Here is a 21,235-nt window from a genome sequence, read left to right on the forward strand (position 1 = left end):
GTGCCATCACTCAGTATACATTCTATCCATCACTAGAGATCAGCGGTGCCATCACTCAGTATACATTCTATCCATCACTAGAGATCAGCGGTGCCATCACTCAGTATACATTCTATCCATCACTAGAGATCAGCGGTGCCATCACTCAGTATACATTCTATCCATCACCAGAGATCAGCGGTGCCATCACTCAGTATACATTCTATCCATCACTAGAGATCAGCGGTGCCATCATTCAGTATACATTCTATACATCACTAGAGATCAGCGGTGCTATCAGTCAGTATACATTCTATCCATCACTAGAGATCAGCGGTGCCATCACTCAGTATACATTCTATCCATCACTAGAGATCAGCGGTGCCATCACTCAGTATACATTCTATCCATCACTAGAGATCAGCGGTGCCATCACTCAGTATACATTCTATCCATCACTAGAGATCAGCGGTGCCATCACTCAGTATACATTCTATCCATCACTAGAGATCAGCGGTGCCATCACTCAGTATACATTCTATCCATTCACCGATCCTCCTCCTGTGTATAAGGACCCGTCTGATCTGCAGGATATAAGGGAATGTGTTGTGGCAGCGACTTGTTACATAACAGTAATTTGTTACAATGTATCAGCGGCTGCTACAATAAACCAAGGTTATCAGGGAAAGCAGAAATAACGTTGAGTCTGGTGCGGAGCGCTGCGCGGAGCATTTATCCTGCAATCTTCTGTACCAGATGAGCCAAAAAGGTCACAAAGATACGGAGGAAGGACACGTGCGGGGCGAGAGACAGAGCACAATGTGCAAAACAATCCTGGGGCTGGCCGGGCATGCTGGGAGTTGTAGTTGGTGCTGTTTCCTAACACAACAAAGAGCTTCAAAATGACACGTTCTATCCTATACTAATGGCTCAAGGTCTGAGACCCCTTATTAGGGAGGGACCCTCTATTATCACTTTACAATCATTATCAGGGGTCTCCAACTTGTGGTCCTTTAGCTGTTGCAAAACTACAACTCCCAGCATGCCCGGACAGCCAACGGCTGTCCGGGCAGGCTGGGAGTTGTAGTTTTGAAACAGCTAAAGGGCCATATTTGGAAACCCCTAATCAAGACTGTCTGGGCATGCTGGGAGTTGTAGTTTTTGTAACATCTGGGTGCTCCACAGTTTGGAGACCACTGATCTAGACTATCCGAGCATGCTGGGAGTTGTAGTTTTGAAACAGCTGAAGGGTCACATTTGGAGACCACTAATCAAGACTGTCCGGGCATGCTGGGAGTTGTAGTTTTGCAACATTCTGGGGCTTCACAGTATAGGGACCACTGATCCAGGCAATCTGGGCATGCTGGGAGTTGTAGTTTTGCAACAGCTGGAGGGCCACAGTTTGGAGCCCCTTCTTAGTTTACTCGCACAGGTTTGAGGGGGTCACATCTGCTCCTAAGAAGCCTTAAAGAACAACAATAGAGTTAACTCCATAACCACACGCAGACAGTATGGAGACAGACGGAGCAGGTCCCGGCCCCCCCTGTGCCCCCCCCCCCCCCCACAACTCCCCCAGCTACACATCAAACGTACAGGATGAAACGCTCTGAATTCAGATCCGCACCGCGGGGAGGCAGAAATAAATTATAGACCAAATAAATGTGTACGCGGCCGACACGTCAGCCCCCTGATAATGGGCGACAATGAGCGGCCACAAGAGCTGACAATCACCTGACACACTAATAAGATTTCATTCTCTTCCCCCGAAAAAGCGCCACGCTGGTCAACAGGCAGTGTCTGGTATTACAGCTGAAGGGAACTGAACGTAATATCCTATAGAACTCCCAGCAATAGGGAAAATGTTACCTGAAGATCTGTCCCCGCAGATGGCGCAGATGTGCTTGGTGAAGGCGGCCATGGCTGCAGAGGGGTGCGCCGGCACTTTAAGGATGCCATTTATTCCAGGAGGAGGCTTGATGTCCTCTGTGCTGCTGACCGAATTCATGGGGGAATGGAGCTGAAAGGAAAAGGGAACACAATAAATACGGTGGAAACTATTACATTTTATTGACAGTTGGCAATTTACAGGGCATGCTGGGAGTTGTAGTTTTGGCTGTAGGGTGCATCTTCTGCTACAATGTGATTATTCTGCACCATGTCACTCAATGAAGAACATTACAGGGAGGAGACAGAGGAGTCTGGAGGAGGGGACATAGGAGGGAGGAGACAGAAGAGTCTGGAGGAGGAGACAGAGGAGGGAGGAGACAGAGGAGGGAGGAGACTGAGGAGGGAGGAGACTGAAGAGTCTGGAGGAGGAGACAGAGGAGGGAGGAGACTGAGGAGTCTGGAGGAGGAGACAGAGGAGGGAGGAGACTGAGGAGGGAGGAGACTGAGGAGTCTGGAGGAGGAGACAGAGGAGGGAGGAGACTGAGGAGGGAGGAGACTGAGGAGTCTGGAGGAGGAGACTGAGGAGGGAGGAGACTGAGGAGGGAGGAGACTGAGGAGGGAGGAGACTGAGGAGGGAGGAGACTGAAGAGTCTGGAGGAGGAGACAGAGGAGGGAGGAGACTGAGGAGTCTGGAGGAGGAGACAGAGGAGGGAGGAGACAGAGGAGGGAGGAGACTGAGGAGTCTGGAGGAGGAGACAGAGGAGGGAGGAGACTGAGGAGGGAGGAGACTGAGGAGGGAGGAGACTGAAGAGTCTGGAGGAGGAGACAGAGGAGGGAGGAGACTGAGGAGTCTGGAGGAGGAGACAGAGGAGGGAGGAGACTGAGGAGTCTGGAGGAGGAGACAGAGGAGTCTGGAGGAGGAGACAGAGGAGGGAGGAGACTGAAGAGTGTGGAGGAGGAGCCAGAGGAGGGAGGAGATTGATGAGTCTGGAGGAGGGGACAGAGGAGTCTGGAGGAGGGGACATAGGAGGGAGGAGACAGAGGAGGGAGGAGACTGAGGAGTCAGGAGGAGGAGACAGAGGAGTCAGGAGGAGGAGACAGAGGAGTCTGGAGGAGGAGACAGAGGAGACAAAGGAGGGAGGAGAAAGAGGAGTCTGGAGGAGGGGAAAGAGGAGTCTGGAGGAGGAGACAGAGGAGGGTGGAGAATGAGGAGTCTGGAGGAGGAGACAGAGGAGGGAGGAGACTGAGGAGTCTGGAGGAGGAGACAGAGGAGGGAGGAGACAGAGGAGTCTGGAGGAGGAGACAGAGGAGTCTGAAGGAGGGGACAGAGGAGTCTGGAGGAGGAGACAGAGGAGGGAGGAGACAGAGGAGGGAGGAGACAGAGGAGGGAGGAGACAGAGGAGGGATGAGACTGAGGAGTCTGGAGGAGGGGAAAGAGGAGTCTGGAGGAGGGGAAAGAGGAGTCTGGAGGAGGGGACAGAGGAGGGAGGAGACAGAGGAGTCTGGAGGAGGAGACAGAGGAGTCATAGTTATACACAGTGATACGCAGCTATATATACCACAATCTATCTATATATGATTATACACAGTTATACGCAGCTATATATACCACCATCTATCTATAATGGATTATACACGGTGATACGCAGCTATATATACCGCCATCTATCTATAAATGATTATACACGGTGATACGCAGCTATATATACCGCCATCTATCTATAATGGATTATACACGGTGATACGCAGCTATATATACCGCCATCTATCTATAAATGATTATACACGGTGATACGCAGCTATATATACCGCCATCTATCTATAATGGATTATACACAGTGATACGCAGCTATATATACCGCCATCTATCTATAAATGATTATACACAGTGATACACAGCTATATATACCGCCATCTACCTATATATGATTATACACAGTTATACGCAGCTATATATACCGCCATCTATCTGTAATGGATTATACACAGTGATACGCAGCTATATATACACCGCCATCTATCTATAAATGATTATACACAGTGATACACAGCTATATATACCGCCATCTACCTATATATGATTATACACAGTTATACGCAGCTATATATACCGCCATCTATCTATAATGGATTATACACCGTGATACGCAGCTATATATACCACAATCTATCTATATATGATTATACACAGTTATACGCAGCTATATATACCGCCATCTATCTATAATGGATTATACACCGTGATACGCAGCTATATATACCGCCATCTATCTATAATGGATTATACACAGTGATACGCAGCTATATATACCACAATCTATCTATATATGATTATACACAGTTATACGCAGCTATATATACCGCCATCTATCTATAATGGATTATACACGGTGATACGCAGCTATATATACCGCCATCTATCTTTAAATGATTATACACGGTGATACGCAGCTATATATACCGCCATCTACCTATATATGATTATACACAGTTATACGCAGCTATATATACCGCCATCTATCTATAATGGATTATACACAGTGATACGCAGCTATATATACCGCCATCTATCTATAATGGATTATACACCGTGATACGCAGCTATATATACCGCCATCTATCTATAATGGATTATACACCGTGATACGCAGCTATATATACCGCCATCTATCTATAATGGATTATACAGTGATACGCAGCTATATATACTGCCATCTATCTATAATGGATTATACACACTGATACGCAGCTATATATACCGCCATCTATCTGTATATGATTATACACGGTGATACGCAGCTATATATACCGCCATCTATCTATAATGGATTATACACAGTGATACGCAGCTATATATACCGCCATCTATCTATAATGGATTATACACAGGTATACGCAGCTATATATACCGCCATCTATCTATATATGATTATACACGGTGATACGCAGCTATATATACCGCCATCTATCTATAATGGATTATACACAGTGATACGCAGCTATATATACCGCCATCTATCTATAATGGATTATACACAGGTATACGCAGCTATATATACCGCCATCTATCTATAATGGATTATACACAGTGATATGCAGCTATATATACCGCCATCTATCTATAATGGATTATACACAGTGATACGCAGCTATATATACCACCATCTATCTATAATGGATTATACACAGTGATACGCAGCTATATATACCGCCATCTATCTATAATGGATTATACACAGTTATACGCAACTATATATACCGCCATCTATCTATAATGGATTATACACAGTGATACGCAGCTATATATATACCGCCATCTATCTATAATGGATTATACACAGTGATACGCAGCTATATATACCGCCATCTACCTATAAATGATTATACACAGTGATACGCAGCTATATATATACCGCCATCTACCTATAAATGATTATACACAGTGATACGCAGCTATATATACCGCCATCTATCTATAATGGATTATACACAGTTATACGCAACTATATATACCGCCATCTATCTATAATGGATTATACACAGTGATACGCAGCTATATATACCGCCATCTATCTATAATGGATTATACACAGTGATACGCAGCTATATATATACCGCCATCTATCTATAATGGATTATACACAGTGATACGCAGCTATATATACCGCCATCTATCTATAATGGATTATACACAGTGATACGCAGCTATATATATATCGCCATCTATCTATAATGGATTATACACAGTGATACGCAGCTATATATACCGCCATCTACCTATAAATGATTATACACAGTGATACGCAGCTATATATACCGCCATCTATCTATAATGGATTATACACAGTGATACGCAGCTATATATACCGCCATCTACCTATAAATGATTATACACAGTGATACGCAGCTATATATATACCGCCATCTACCTATAAATGATTATACACAGTGATACGCAGCTATATATACCGTCATCTATCTATAAATGATTATACACAGTGATCGTGACTGGTCTTATCTCACAGCCGTCTACCTTATTATCAGAGAGGGGATTATAAAGTCATCTCTCCGCTCTGCAGAAGGTTGCGTCTCCGGCTTCATTAGGATCGGGCGCTGCCCGTGGCGTCACCTTCTCTGCTCTTACACAATTCGTTATTTATCAAACACTTTTAATTGCCTTACGTATTTTATTACTTCACCAATAAAAAATAAAAAATTTCCCATAAGTATTTGTGCTGAGAAGTATGTTTACTGCGCCGCCATAAACGTAATGCCTCTGGGCTTAATAACCGGACGCGGCCGGATGTTGCGCTCGTCAGGAGGATCTCGCAGCGTATAAACTTTCGCACCCTTGGAAAGAAATAATGGAAAAATCTGAGATGAGAGGCAGCGAGATGTGATCCACAAACTCATCGCCTAATCAGCTTGACCAGGAGTCTGGAGCGAGCGCAGCAACATCAAAAGCAGCTGGATCGCGGCGAGGGGGGGGGGATACAAGCAGCTTTACAGGATCACAGGCCGCACCAAGTCTTAAGTGTTTTTATCTGAAGCTCAGGGAGGGCGATGAATCTGTGTCAAGTCACAGGAATGTATCTAAGGCACGGGAGGAACCGCGCCATACTGTAACCCACAGGAAAGATATGTACGCTACATGAGGGTATGGCTGCCAACAGGAACTAAGGGCTGAATTCTACCTCACATCTCCGGATACTGCTGTCCATCCCCCATGCTTTATACCAGTGGTCTCCAAAATGTGGCAAAACTACAACTGACGCGTTTCGAGCTGATCTAGTTTTTCTTCATCGGAATAGTATTGTGGCACTTGATATATAACATAAAGTCCATGTATTTATAATAAATTAAAGGAATTAGAACATTATACTTTGTCAGTGGTCTCCAAACTGTGGCCCTTCAGATGTTGCAAAACTACAACTCCGACATGTTTCGAGATGATCTTGCTCTTCATCATGGAAGGGACATTGTGGCACTTGATATATATAACATAAAGTACATGTTTTTATATCTAATGGAAGGAACTAGCATATTATACTTTGTCAGTGGTCTCCAGACCATGGCCCTTCAGATGATGCAACGCCGACGTGTTTTGAGATGATCTTGCTCTTCATCATGGGAGGGACATTGTGGCACTTAATATATAGCTATAACATTAAGTCCATGTTTTTATATCTAATGGAAGGAACTAGCAAACTGTGGCCCTCCAGATGTTACAAAACTACAACTCTGACATGTTTCTAGATGATCTAGCTCTTCATCATGGGAGGGACATTATGGCACTTGATGCATAACATGAAGCACATGTACTTATATTAAGCGGTAGGAACTAGCACATTATACTCTGTTAGTGGTCTCCAAACTGTGGAAAGTCGCTGACTGTCCGGGCATGCTGGGAGTTGAAGTCTTGCAACATCTGGAAGGCCACAGTTTTGGAGACCACTGCTTTATACTACCACCCTGCTCATATGCATTAGTTATTGGCATCAGTATATGTAAAGATCTTCATTACGGATAGGGCAGAACTAATATAGAGGGGGAGGAGCCTCAATAAAAGGGAGGAGACTGAAGAATGGCTTTATTGTATGTACAGGTTTGTATCAATATCTTGTTGATTTGTATCCAGTCATCTTGTTGCATATTGTAACATCACAAGTTCAGTATTTATCACTTCTTTATGTAGCCGAGGAAAGACTTTTTAGATGGTCTTAAAGGGGTACTCCCGTGGAAAACTTATTTTTTTAAATCAACTGGTGCCAGAAAGTTAAGCAGCTTAGTAAATTACTTGTATTAAAAAATCTTAATCCTTCCAGTACTTATTAGCTGCTGAATACTACAGAGGAAATGGTGTTAATTTTGGAACACAGAGCTCTCTGCTGACATCACGAACACAGCGCTCTCTGCTGACATCTCTGTCCATTTTAGGAACTGTCCAGAGTAGGAGAAAATCCCCATAGCAAACATATGCTGCTCTAGACAGTTCCTAAAATGGACAGAGATGACAGCAGAGAGCACTGTGCTTGTGATGTCAGCAGAGAGCACTGTGTTCCAAAAAGAAAACCATTTCCTCTGTAGTATTCAGCAGCTAATAAGAACTGGAAGGATTAAGATTTTTTAATAGAACTAATTTACAAATCTGTTTAACTTTCTGGCACCATTTGATTTAAAAAAAAAAAAAAAAGTTTTCCACGGGAGTACCCCTTTAAAATCTCTAGATGGGAAATTTTTATGACCTCCCGGTCATAAAATATCTTGGCCCAAAACTGCTATAAAGATTTTAAGATGCAAAGTGATAAAACTGGGGTGTGGTCAGTGCCAGGAGGCTGCTCTGAGTGCGGAAAGTCACTGTAATTCACTATATGTTTTTTCCCACCCAGCGTGCCTTCAGCTGTTGCAAAACTACAACTCCCAGCATGCCCGGACAGCCGTTGGCTGTCCGGGCATGCTGGGGGTTGAAGTTTTGCAACAGCTGGAGACCCGCAGATAATCTAGAAGCATCTTCGGTATTAGACGTGGCTGTTGAAGGTGTTATCTGGGGCGAGCACATTGTTAGCAGGTAACATCAGCCCAGATGTGCGCAGAGATGAAGCCGTAAGCTCCCTGGAATGAGAGATCAGTGACCGGGCAGGGAGGAGGACCACAGGCCCCAGAACGACCTCGTGCCTCAGGTGTCCCAGAAAAAGTGACATCACCGGCTGACAAACACATCTCCCCGCAAGGTCTCCTATTACAGCGAGGGGCGGACGGGCCCGGATCACAGCTTAAAAAACCTCCTATGGAAGTGATTCCCAACCAGTGTGCCTCCAGCCGTTGCAAAACTACAACTCCCAGAATGTCCAGGCAGCCTTTGGACACTCAGGCATGTTGGGAGCTATACTTTTGCAACAGCTGGAGGCACACTGGTTGGGAAACACTTTTCTATAGGGAGAAACAACTTGTGTTCTACTGTGACACGGCATCCAAAGGGGGGCGCTGTAAAATATCTTCCCCATCCCGCAGCCTCGTATGCCCATTATTTCCTATATTGTCTTATATACTATTCTAACTAAAGGCAAAGCATTGTTAATTAGTGGACTGCTGCTTTAAGGCTAAATGACCTTTACGGGGTCACAATAAGTACCTAAGACGTCATAGGGGAAGTGATGTCATCACACTGTGAAGTCATAATAATCCCAAGATGGCGGCCATGCAGCCCATGAAGTGCGTGACCCTGCAATGTATCCTGGATTAGAAAAGCATAAACTCCTTTCTTACAACAAAAAAAAACAACAACAGCGCCACACCTCGGTCCTCAGGTTGTGTGTGGTATTACATCTCCGCTCCAATCACTGCAATGGAACGAGCGAGTTGCTGTACCACAGACAAACTGACGACAAGAATGGCACTGTTTCTGGAAGAAAGCAACTATTGTTACGCTTAGCGCTCCGGGTCCCCGCTCCTCCCCGGAGCGCTCACGGCGCCTTTCTCCCTGCAGCTCCCCGGTCAGCGCTGACCGGGAGCGCTGCCCTGTCATGGCCGTTGGGGATGCGATTCGCACAGCGGGACGCGCCCGCTCGCGAATCGCATCCCAGGTCACTTACCCGTTCCCGTCTCCTGCGGTCATGTGCTGGCGCGCGCGGCTCCGCTCTCTAGGGCGCGCGCGCGCCAGCTCCCTGAGACTTAAAGGGCCAGTGCACCAATGATTGGTGCCTGGCCCAATTAGCTTAATTGGTTCCCATCTGTTTCCTGGCTATATCTAGTCTCCTCCCTTGCACTTCCTGGCCGGATCTTGTTGCCCTAGAGCCTAGTGAAAGCGTTTTTGTGTGTTTATACCCTGTGTACCAGAACTTTGCTATCTCCCCTGACTACGAACCTTGCCGCCTGCCCCCGACCTTCTGCTACGTCCGACTTTGCTTCTGCCTACTCCCTTGTACCTCGCCTATCTTCAGCAGCCAGAGAGGTGAGCCGTTGCTAGTGGATACGACCTGGTCACTACCGCCGCAGCAAGACCATCCCGCTTTGCGGCGGGCTCTGGTGAAAACCTGTAGTGTCTTAGAACCGGTCCACTAGCACGGTCCTCGCTATCCCTCTCTGGCACAGAGGATCCACCTCCTGCCAGCCGGCATCGTGACAGTAGATCCGGCCATGGATCCCGCTGAGGTTCCCCTGCCAGTTGTCTCTGATATCGCCCGACAGATCGCCCATCTAACCCACCAGCTGTCGGAAGTGTCCACCATTGTGCGCCAACATTCGCAACTTCTTCAGCAATCATCTCCTTCGCCAGCTCCTGCACCTCCTCCGCTGCGAGTGGCCACTCCTAGCCTCCACCTGTCCTTGCCGGACAAATTTAATGGGGACTCTAAGTTTTGCCGTGGCTTTCTTTCGCAATGTTCATTGCACCTGGAGATGATGTCGGACCTGTTTCCCACTGAAAGGTCTAAGGTGGCTTTCGTAGTCAGCCTTCTGTCTGGAAAAGCTCTGTCTTGGGCCACACCGCTCTGGGACCGCAATGACCCCGTCACTGCCTCCGTACACTCCTTCTTCTCGGAAATCCGAAGTGTCTTTGAGGAACCTGCCCGAGCCTCTTCTGCTGAGACTGCCCTGTTGAACCTGGTCCAGGGTAATTCTTCCGTTGGCGAGTATGCCGTACAGTTCCGTACCCTTGCTTCAGAATTATCCTGGAATAATGAGGCACTCTGCGCGACCTTCAAAAAAGGCCTATCCAGTCGCATCAAGGATGTGCTGGCCGCACGAGAGATTCCTGCCAATCTGCAAGAACTCATCCATCTAGCTACCCGCATTGACATGCGTTTTTCTGAGCGACACCAAGAGCTCCGCCAGGAAAAAGACTTAGATCTCTGGGCACCTCTCCCACAGTATCCGTTGCAATCTACGCCTGGGCCTCCCGCCGAGGAGGCCATGCAAGTGGATAAGTCTCGCCTGACCCAGGAAGAGAGGAATCGCCGTAAGGAAGAGAATCTTTGTCTGTACTGTGCCAGTACCGAGCATTTCTTGGTGGATTGCCCTATCCGTCCTCCACGCCTGGGAAACGCACGCACGCACCCAGCTCACGTGGGTGTGGCGTCTCTTGGTTCCAAGTCTGCTCCTCCACGTCTCACGGTACCCGTGCGGATTTCTGCTTCAGCCAGCTCTTCTCTCTCAGCCGTGGCCTGCCTGGACTCTGGAGCTTCTGGAAATTTTATTCGAGAGTCCCTAGTGAATAAATTTCGCATTCCGGTGACCCGTCTTGTCAAGCCACTCCACGTTTCCGCGGTCAACGGAGCCAAGTTGGATTGCACCATACGTTTCCGCACGGAGCCCCTTCTTATGAGCATCGGATCTCATCATGAGAGGATTGAACTTTTGGTCCTCCCCAATTGCACCTCGGAAATTCTCCTTGGACTTCCCTGGCTTCAACTTCATTCCCCTACCCTGGATTGGTCCACTGGGGAGATCAGGAGTTGGGGGTCCTCTTGTTCCAAGAACTGTCTAAAACCGGTTCCCAGTACTCCCTGCCGTGACCCTGTGGTTCCTCCTGTTTCCGGTCCCCCTAAGGTCATTAAGGACTCTGCCTGCCACAGGAAATGCCCCTCCCCCCCTCCCAGTCCCGTCAGGCAAGCCTCTGTGCCACCCCATGGCCCCCGTCCTGGTGTCACACTGCCCCGTGCCAGGTCTCGCCCTCTGCCCTCTCTCCCCATTCCTACTCCTGCGGTTCTGCCTGCCGTTGAGGAATCCCTCCTTCCTTTCCCGGTGTCCTCATCCCAGGGGAGGCAGTTACCCGATAAAGAGAAGGGGAGACCTAAGGGGGGGGGTACTGTTACGCTTAGCGCTCCGGGTCCCCGCTCCTCCCCGGAGCGCTCACGGCGCCTTTCTCCCTGCAGCTCCCCGGTCAGCGCTGACCGGGAGCGCTGCCCTGTCATGGCCGTTGGGGATGCGATTCGCACAGCGGGACGCGCCCGCTCGCGAATCGCATCCCAGGTCACTTACCCGTTCCCGTCTCCTGCGGTCATGTGCTGGCGCGCGCGGCTCCGCTCTCTAGGGCGCGCGCGCGCCAGCTCCCTGAGACTTAAAGGGCCAGTGCACCAATGATTGGTGCCTGGCCCAATTAGCTTAATTGGTTCCCATCTGTTTCCTGGCTATATCTAGTCTCCTCCCTTGCACTTCCTGGCCGGATCTTGTTGCCCTAGAGCCTAGTGAAAGCGTTTTTGTGTGTTTATACCCTGTGTACCAGAACTTTGCTATCTCCCCTGACTACGAACCTTGCCGCCTGCCCCCGACCTTCTGCTACGTCCGACTTTGCTTCTGCCTACTCCCTTGTACCTCGCCTATCTTCAGCAGCCAGAGAGGTGAGCCGTTGCTAGTGGATACGACCTGGTCACTACCGCCGCAGCAAGACCATCCCGCTTTGCGGCGGGCTCTGGTGAAAACCTGTAGTGTCTTAGAACCGGTCCACTAGCACGGTCCTCGCTATCCCTCTCTGGCACAGAGGATCCACCTCCTGCCAGCCGGCATCGTGACAACTATGTTTTTCTAACCCTGGACAATCCCTTTTGACCAGCCTGCCGACCCTTTAAGGCTGTATTTTTCAAACAGTTTGTCTCCAGCTGTTGCAAAACTAGAAGTTTTTCAACAGCTGGAGGCACCCTGGTTAGGAAACACTCGTCCATTGTATCTGCCATACACGTCAGACACAAAATACAAGAGATCCTCCGATACTGTGTCTCTATACAAACCCTAAGAAGCGGCAGCAGCAGCATAGTGGACATTATAGAGCAGTACTTAGACTGGAATAAAGCCCTGGCATGCTGGGAGTTGTAACTCTGAGATTACAAGCTAACCCTGGACAACCCCATTTGACCAGCGCACTGCCCTTTTAAGTCAGCATTTTTCAAACAGTGTGTCTCCAGCTGTTGAAAAACTACCACTCCTAGCATTCCCAGACAGCCGTTGGCTGTCCGGGCATGCTAGGTGTTGTAGTTTTTCAACAGCTGGAGACACACTCTGTTTGGAAAACCCTGCTTTAAGGCCTACAACAGGAAGCAGAATATATTGTAGTCATGTAGCAAAGCAGGTTGCCCCATACACTTATTTTACTAAACTACCCCATTATCTGCCCCCGACACTACACTAGGATTACACTGAGGCCCCTCGGAGCCAATGCCACAGTATGTGCCCCTATGTCTTTCACCCCCTGCAGGGCACTTGGTGCTGTGAACAGTCTCTGGCCCCAGGTGTTGTCACCTCTAGTCAGAAGCGGGTCAGCCCTACCTCCTTCCTTCTTCACCCTGGTAGTAGCCAACAGGTAGGAGGGTTCCTGTACGCGGTAACAAGGTTCCCCGTCAGGTTCCAGACCTTTGTAATCGCTGTCTCTCCGGCCGCGGCCCCTGTCACTAATGCTCTGCGGACATATGGCAGAGAGATACAGCATGGTCTTATTGGCTTTTTCTGTGTAATCACTTAAGAAGGTCTATGGGAAAAAAGTGCAGCGTGGCATCGGAGGGCGATGAAATCCGGCACACTCATCCTCTGCTGTCGGGCAGTGGGGTACGGTGCCCGCCGTTATCCCTGCCCGTGAATACCAGGCATTACAGACTACAGGACCGGGAGCTACAGCCGTGTGTAGGTCAATGTTCTTTTGGTAACATCATTTCTGTGACAAACAATGAGATCTCGCGCAATGACTGTATTCTCGCGCAATGACTGTATTCTCGCGCAATGACTGTATTCTCGCGCAATGACTGTATTCTCGCGCAATGACTGTATTCTCGCACAATGACTGTATTCTCGCACAATGACTGTATTCTCGCACAATGACTGTATTCTCGCGCAATGACTATTCTCGCGCAATGACTGTATTCTCGCGCAATGACTATTCTCGCGCAGTGATTGTATTCTAGCGCAGTTTTCTAAACATGATGATGTATATAAACCTATTCCACAGCTCTACAGTATATACTGCAATATAGTGAGTGGGTCTGAATCGATTCCAGGGGATCTACAATTATGGTGGTGTGGTGATGGATCATACATCTACAGATATCATAGAGGCCTGGATATATAGGGCAGCAGGCTCCGAACTGTGGACTAACATCTGGAGGTCCCGTCTATGTGATATAAATACACGGGCTTCATGTTATATATCAAGTGCCACAATATAATTCCCCTGATGAAGAGCAAGATCAGCCTGAAACACGTTGATTGTTTCCCACAATGTTACAATTAACTTTGCACTTCTAAACTCTGGATTTTAGGATGTCATCGATAAAGTGCCTGTATTCACTCCGGCAGATTTCTGGACATGATGTATATAATCCTATTCCACAGATGTACAGTATATGATGCAATATAGTGAGGGGGTGCAAAATGATTTCAGGGCATGTATAATTAAGGGGGTGTGGTGGAGGAGCATGGGAGATGGGAGATGTATTTTTTGTAACATCTGAAGGTCCACAGAGTATAATGTGCTGATCCCTTTCATTTAATACATTGGTGTCCAAATTGCGGGCCTCCAGATGTTGCAAAACTACAACTCCCAGCATGCCCGGACAGCCTACGGCTGTCCGGGCATGCTGGGAGTTGTAGTTTTGCAACATCTGGAGGCCCGCAGTTTGGACACTGCTGATTTAATATAAATACATGGGCTTCATGTTATATATCAGGTGCCACAATACTTTTCCCATGATGAAGAGCTAGAGCCTCTCGAAACATGTCGATTCTCTCCCACAATGCTACAGTTCACCTGTATGCACCATACACTCCCTAGATTTTAGGCCTGTATTCACTGCAGCTGTTGCACTTGTGGGGGTCTTCACCCCTCTCTACCTGCGCCTATCACTCCCTGAATGGTGAATAATACAAGGCACCATTTTGATTCCTCTTCAGTTCTCGGCTGCAGTACACATAACCTATCACCACAGTTCCCTCTGTTGCTCATTGATGCACTACAACTCCTATGTTCTCCATTATTTGTGTAGTATATCTTCACCATCATTATATGGGATTCAGTACATATAATCCATCACCACAGTTCCCCCATAGTTGATTGTGCTCTTGTGCTGCACTACAACTCCCAGGCTCTCCAATAACTGCCCCATGAATCCTCCTCTGGAGTGTAATACTTGATGTGACCGTCTTCCTGAGGTCGCGATTACATAAAGCAGCCATCAGGAAATACTTTTAATGCTTCCAGGTTGGCAGGATGCCGCAGATTAGACGCTGTCCTGCGCGACGTTTTGTACGAGGTGCCAATGTCTGGGTGACAGGTGGTAGTCAGCTGCTGGTGCCCTGTTGCTTATTTTAGTGTAAGCTCTTTACCTCTGGGAGGGGAACCTGAGGGGATTTAGACATTTAGATAATCTTTGGGTCAGGCAGCCCACCCTCTGCTGCCGGGGACAGGAAACGTCAAATCTCCATTAACCCTTTAACTAGATTTACAAGTTCCTGTCAGATGTCAGTGTCCAAACATATGAAAAGATCTTTATACCAGGAAGGTTCTACGTCTAGAAGAACGTGTGACTGCGCGTCATGGACCATGTCCGGGGGCGGAGGCTGATTTAGTGTCAATGGACCCGGTATTAGTGTCCTGGATTACTGAGCAGAAATATATACCCCAATAATCACAGCTATATCTCTGTCCTCCTCCTCCAGATGCCTCTGTCCTCCTCCTCCAGACTCTTCTGTCCTCCTCCAGACTCCTCTGTCCTCCTCCTCCAGAATCCTCTGCCCTCTCCTCCCTCCAAACCCTCCCGTTACTCCAGACTCCTCTGTCCCCTCCTTCCTCCAGACTCCTCTGTCCCCTCCTTCCTCCAGACTCCTCTGCCCCCTCCTTCCTCCAGACTCCTCCGCCCCCTCCTTCCTCCAGACTCCTCCGTCCCCTCCTTCCTCCAGACTCCTCCGTCCCCTCCTTCCTCCAGACTCCTCCGTCCCCTCCTTCCTCCAGACTCTTCCGTCCCCTCCTTCCTCCATACTCCTCCATCCCCTCCTTCCTCCAGACTCCTCTTTTCTGCTCCTTCCTCCAGACTCCTCTTTCCTGCTCCTTTCTCCAGACTCCTCTGTCCCCTCCCTCCTCCAGACTCCTCCATCCCCTTTCCTCCAGACTCCTCTGTCCTGCTCCTTCCTCCAGACTCCTCTGTCCCCTCCTTCCTCCAGACTCCTCTGTCCCCTCCTTCCTCCAGACTCCTCTGTCCCCTCCTTCCTCCAGACTCCTCTGTCCCCTCCTTCCTCCAGACTCCTCTGTCCCCTCCTTCCTCCAGACTCCTCTGTCCCCTCCTTCCTCCAGACTCCTCTTTCCTGCTCCTTCCTCCAGACTCCTCTTTCCTGCTCCTTTCTCCAGACTCCTCTGTCCCCTCCCTCCTCCCGTCCTCCAGACTCCTCTGTCCCTTCCTTCCTCCAGACTCCACTGTCCTCCCTCTCCAGACGCCCTTGTCCCCTCCTCCCTCCAGACTCCTGTCTCCTCCTCCCTCCAGACTCCTCTGTCCTCCTCCCTCCAGACTCCTCTGTCCTCCTCCCTCCAGACTCCTCCATCCCCCCTTCCTCCAGACTCCTCTGTCTCCTCCCTCCAGATTCCTCTGTCTCCTCCCTCCAGACTCCTCTGCCCCCTCTTCCCTCCAGACTCCTCTGTCCTCCTCCTTCCTCCAGACTCCTCTGTCCTCCTCCTTCCTCCAGACTCCTCTGTCCTCCTCCTTCCTCCAGACTCATCTGTCCTCCTCCTTCCTCCAGACTCCTCTGTCCTCCTCCTTCCTCCAGACTCGTGTGCCCCCTTCCCATTTATCTTTCTTAAGGGCAAAGGATCAGACATTATTGAAATGCCACTGTCCAATCCTTTCCTACAAAGACACCTCCTTTTGAGAGATTTCTGTGAGCCCCAGATACACATTAGATGATTGCCTGGTACAGCCATAATAAGTGCATTTAGCCAACATTGATCTAAAGTGTATGGCCAGCTTTACAATGACAATAAAATTCACTCATTCTGATGACTTACCTGAGGACTGCCGGAGCCAAACCCCATGCCCTGTGCAGACTGCAGCGACATTGAGGGACCCAGAGGTGGGCTGATGACGGAGAAAGGTGGACCCATTCCATTGATGGGAGAGCCGAGAGGTGAGTGGAGCTGGGTAGGGGAGCCCAATGAGGGGTTAATCCCGGAATTGCTGAGGGATGGATGCAGCAGAGGTGCGGTCATAGAACCACGGATACTCGCAGAGTTCAGGGAGGTGGAATTAACCTGGGTGGAAAAATCTGGTGAGACAAAAAAGAAACAAAAAAGTATTATAATAAATTGATTTAGACATCAGAAAACACATCTGATCAGTGAATGAAATGTATGATTTATGGTTGATGGGAAGAAGTCCTGCCTTTGTAAGCTCAAAGCAGTGCCGACAGCTGCTGCAAAACTACAACTCCTGGACAGCTTAGTACTGCTCTATAATGTTTTCTATGCTGCTGCTTCTTAGGGTTTCTATAATGTCCTCTATGCTTCTGCTGCTGCTTCTTAGGGTTTCAATAATGTCCTCTATGCTGCTGCTTCTTAGGGTTTCTATAATGTCCTCTATGCTGCTGCTGCTTCTTAGGGTTTCTATAATGTTCTTTATGCTGCTGCTTCTTAGGGTGTCTATAACGTCCTCTATGCTGCTGCTGCTGCTTCTTAGGGTTTCTATAATGTCTTCTATGCTGCTTCTTAGGGTTTCTATAATGTCCTCTATGCTGCTGCTGCTTCTTAGGGTTTCTATAATGTCCTCTATGCTGCTGCTTCTTATGGTTTCTATAATGTCCTCTATGCTGCTGCTGCTTCTTAGGGTTTCTATAATGTCCTCTATGCTGCTGCTTCTTAGGGTTTCTATAATGTCCTCTATGCTGCTGCTGCTGCTTCTTAGGGTTTCTATAATGTCCTCTATGCTGCTGCTTCTTATGGTTTCTATAATGTCCTCTATGCTGCTTCTTAGGGTTTCTATAATGTCCTCTATGCTGCTGCTTCTTAGGGTTTCTATAACGTCCTCTATGCTGCTGCTGCTTCTTAGGGTTTCTATAATGTCCCCTATGCTGCTGCTTCTTAGGGTTTCTATAATGTCCTCTATGCTGCTGCTGCTTCTTAGGGTTTCTATAATGTCCTCTATGCTGCTGCTTCTTAGGGTTTCTATAATGTCCTCTATGCTGCTGCTGCTGCTGCTTCTTAGGGTTTCTATAATGTCCTCTATTCTGCTGCTGCTTCTTAGAGTTTGTATTGAGACACAGTAGTGGAGAATCTCTTGTCTTTTGTGTATGAAGTGTATGGGAGACACTATAGACCAGTGTTTCCCAACCAGGGTGTCTCCAGCTGTTGCAAAACTACTACTTACAGCCTCTGTAGTTTTGCAGCAGCTGGGGAAGCCTTGGTTGGAAAGCACTGGCTTAAATTCTACCTGCATCGCTATCTTCCAGCTGCTATAAAGAGGGGTGTGGCCATGAAAGAGGTGGGGCTAAGGACACTACATGCTCTGCCCCCGCAGGCCCAGTGACGTTGCCCCCACCCAGTGCATTAGAGGAAATATCCTGGTCCCATTGTGCCTCTTCGTATAAGGAAAGTAAATACATTCTGGCGCTCGGCCCAGTCCTGATCCCAGGACGGTTATTAATCCTGGGATAACTGAGAAATGACAAACACATTGTCTATGTAACACATCCCACGTGTGTCATATGTGAAGACATATACTTTATTTCCCTGCCCGGATGACTTCATGTCAGGTATTGTGTAGGGCCCGACCTGGGGCCACCTGGCTTGATATGTAGCATGCAGCCTTTATATACAGGTTTTTTATCCCCATATAAAACCTGCAATAGTCATCACTTATAAGACACAAAATACAAGTGCGCGTTTGAATGACGTCTTCCGTCACGCCGCCGGCAACGCTCTCTACAAACACATTGTTAAATGACAGAATAAAAAGAGACGTATGGAGCAGATGTTGTGCAGAGGAGGTGTGCACAGCAGGCGGCATTAATGCTAAACTATGCAAATACCGTAGACACATTCACAGCACCATGAGGGTACACTCCGGGGAACGGCAATGGGCAGAGTATGGGTGCCATGCCGAGTCTATTACCGCCATATAGTCACTGGTGCATTATAAAATACCAGGTTAATATCTGCAGCCATCTCTATGTCATCCCACATGACAGGGGCCATTATTCAGGTAGCGCACAGGCCCCTTTCATCAGGCTGGAATATAAATAAAACACGGAGGAAATAGGATATCCACGTATTGTGTAACATTCATCCTACATATACACATAGGCCCTAGCGAAAGTCATTAGGAAGGAAGTTAATGTTGTATTTTTGACCCCTGGAGGGCAGTTTCATTTTCAGTGACGACATTAAACACGTAACGTATAAAGAATAAGGTATAATTCTCCACAGGTTCTGTCATCTAGAAATAGTGGGGTCACTGCGTATATACGTATCCCATAATATATATTATACTTTACAATGCCTGTGGCTCACAGAGGATGGTCAGCGCAGAACAGATTGTAACAAACCTACAGCTGTGAGTAACTTTAAAGGGGTACTCCAGTGGAAAACATTTTTTAGTTTTTTTTTTTTAATCTTATAAAGTCAACTGGCTCCAGAAAGTTAAACAGATTTGTAAATTACTTCTATTAATTATTTTTAATCCTTTCGGTACTTATTAGTAGCTGTATACTACAGAGGAAATTCTTTTCTTTTTGGATTTTTTCTCTGTTTGACCACAGTGCTCTCTGCTGACATCTCTGTCCATGTCAGGAACTGTCCAGAGCAGGAGAAAATCCCCATCGCAAACCTCTCCTGCTCTGGACAGTTCCTGACATGGACAGAGGTGTCAGCAGAGAGCACTGTGGTCAGACAGAAAAGAAATCCAAAAGGAAAAGAACTTCCTATGTAGTATACAGCTGCTAATAAGTACTGGAAGGATTAAGATTTTATAATAGAAGTCATTTACAAATCTGTTTAACATTCTGGCACCAGTTCATTTAAAAAAAAATCTTTTCCACCGGAGTACCCCTTTAAGTCTACGCAGCTTCTGGATATGAAGAAGAAATGTAAACCAGTAAAGCCTCAGCTGCTCTATGTGAGGGTTCAGTCTTTGGCGCATTGTAACCATATATACCGTATACGTTCTCCTTTCCCTACATCACATGACAATCGCCGTCTCGTCCGTCGCTCGGTTCCCTTCCTTGTTTGCGGCGTATGGTGAAAACAAGACGCCATTAATAATACACGATGTTCTCACCACAAGTCCTTACACAAATGACTAATCCCGTTTGATGGAACAATTTTCCCCGCGCTCTCATTAATAATAAACGCCGCAGACGCTCTTTTCCATGGATATGCCATCATTCTTTCGGTCAGAATCTTCCAAGGATCTGATTCCTATTGTCTGGAGCGGTCGGCAGCATTATAAAACTTTATGGACCTCGTAAAGGAGTAAATTATGTTATTACGGATCGGACGGAACCCAAAAAATGAAGCCAAATGACACCTGTTCAGCCTTACAGGGAAACGGCACGTATATATAGACGCTGTAGGAGGTTGTCACTCACTGTTTACCAATAGGTGTGTCTGGGGCTGCTGCTAAACTACAACTCCCAGCATGCCCGGACAGCCGTTGGCTGTCCGGGCATGCTGGGAGTTGTAGTTTTGCAACATATGGAAGGTCCACAGTTTGGAGACCCCTGATCTAGGCTGTCTGGGCATGCTGGGAGTTGCAGTTTTGCACCATCTGGGAGGTCCACAGTTTGGAGACCCCTGATCTAGGCTGTCTGGGCATGCTGGGAGTTGTAGTTTTTCACCATCTGGGAGGTCCACAGTTTGGAGACCCCTGATCTAGGCTGTCTGGGCATGCTGGGAGTTGTAGTTTTTCACCATCTGGGAGGTCCACAGTTTGGAGACCCCTGATCTAGGCTGTCTGGGCATGCTGGGAGTTGAAGTTTTGCACCATCTGGGAGGTCCACAGTTTGGAGACCCCTGATCTAGGCTGTCCGGCGCATGTTGGAAGTTGTAGTTTTGGGAATGCTGAGAGTTGTAGTTTTGCAACATATGTGAGGTCAGCAATTTAAAGACCCTTAATCTAAGCTGTCTGGGCATGCTGGGAGTTGGAGTTTTGCAACATCCAGAAGCTTCACAGTTTGGGGAGCACTGATCTAGACTATGCAGGCATGCTGGGAGTTGTAGTGTTGCAACATATGGTAGTTCCACAATTTAAAGATGATCTAGGTTGTCTGGGCATGCTGGGAGTTGTAGATGAGTTTTGCAACTTATAGAAGTTCCACAGTTTGGGGACCCCTTATCTTAGCTGTCTGGACATGCTGGGTGTAGTAGTTTTGCAACAGATGGAGACACCCTGGTTGGGAAACACTGTATTAA

General features: G+C 47.7%; 1 protein-coding gene across 8 annotated transcripts in view; it reads right to left on the reverse strand.

The window, feature by feature from the left end:
- Positions 1–21,235, reverse strand: part of RXRA (retinoid X receptor alpha) — a 237,002-nt gene that overhangs the window by 50,077 nt on the left and 165,690 nt on the right. For all 8 annotated transcript variants that reach the window (XM_056537919.1, XM_056537920.1, XM_056537916.1 and 5 more), the window contains exons 3-4: positions 16,841–17,097; positions 1,846–1,996 (exon numbers count right to left, since the gene is read on the reverse strand). In XM_056537919.1, coding sequence (XP_056393894.1) covers positions 1,846–1,996; positions 16,841–17,041 — 352 coding nt within the window. In that variant the 5' untranslated portion in view covers positions 17,042–17,097. The remainder of the gene's footprint in view (positions 1–1,845; positions 1,997–16,840; positions 17,098–21,235) is intronic.

Source organism: Hyla sarda, chromosome 9 (genome assembly GCF_029499605.1).
Source record: "Hyla sarda isolate aHylSar1 chromosome 9, aHylSar1.hap1, whole genome shotgun sequence".
NCBI classification, from domain to species: Eukaryota; Metazoa; Chordata; class Amphibia; order Anura; family Hylidae; genus Hyla; species Hyla sarda.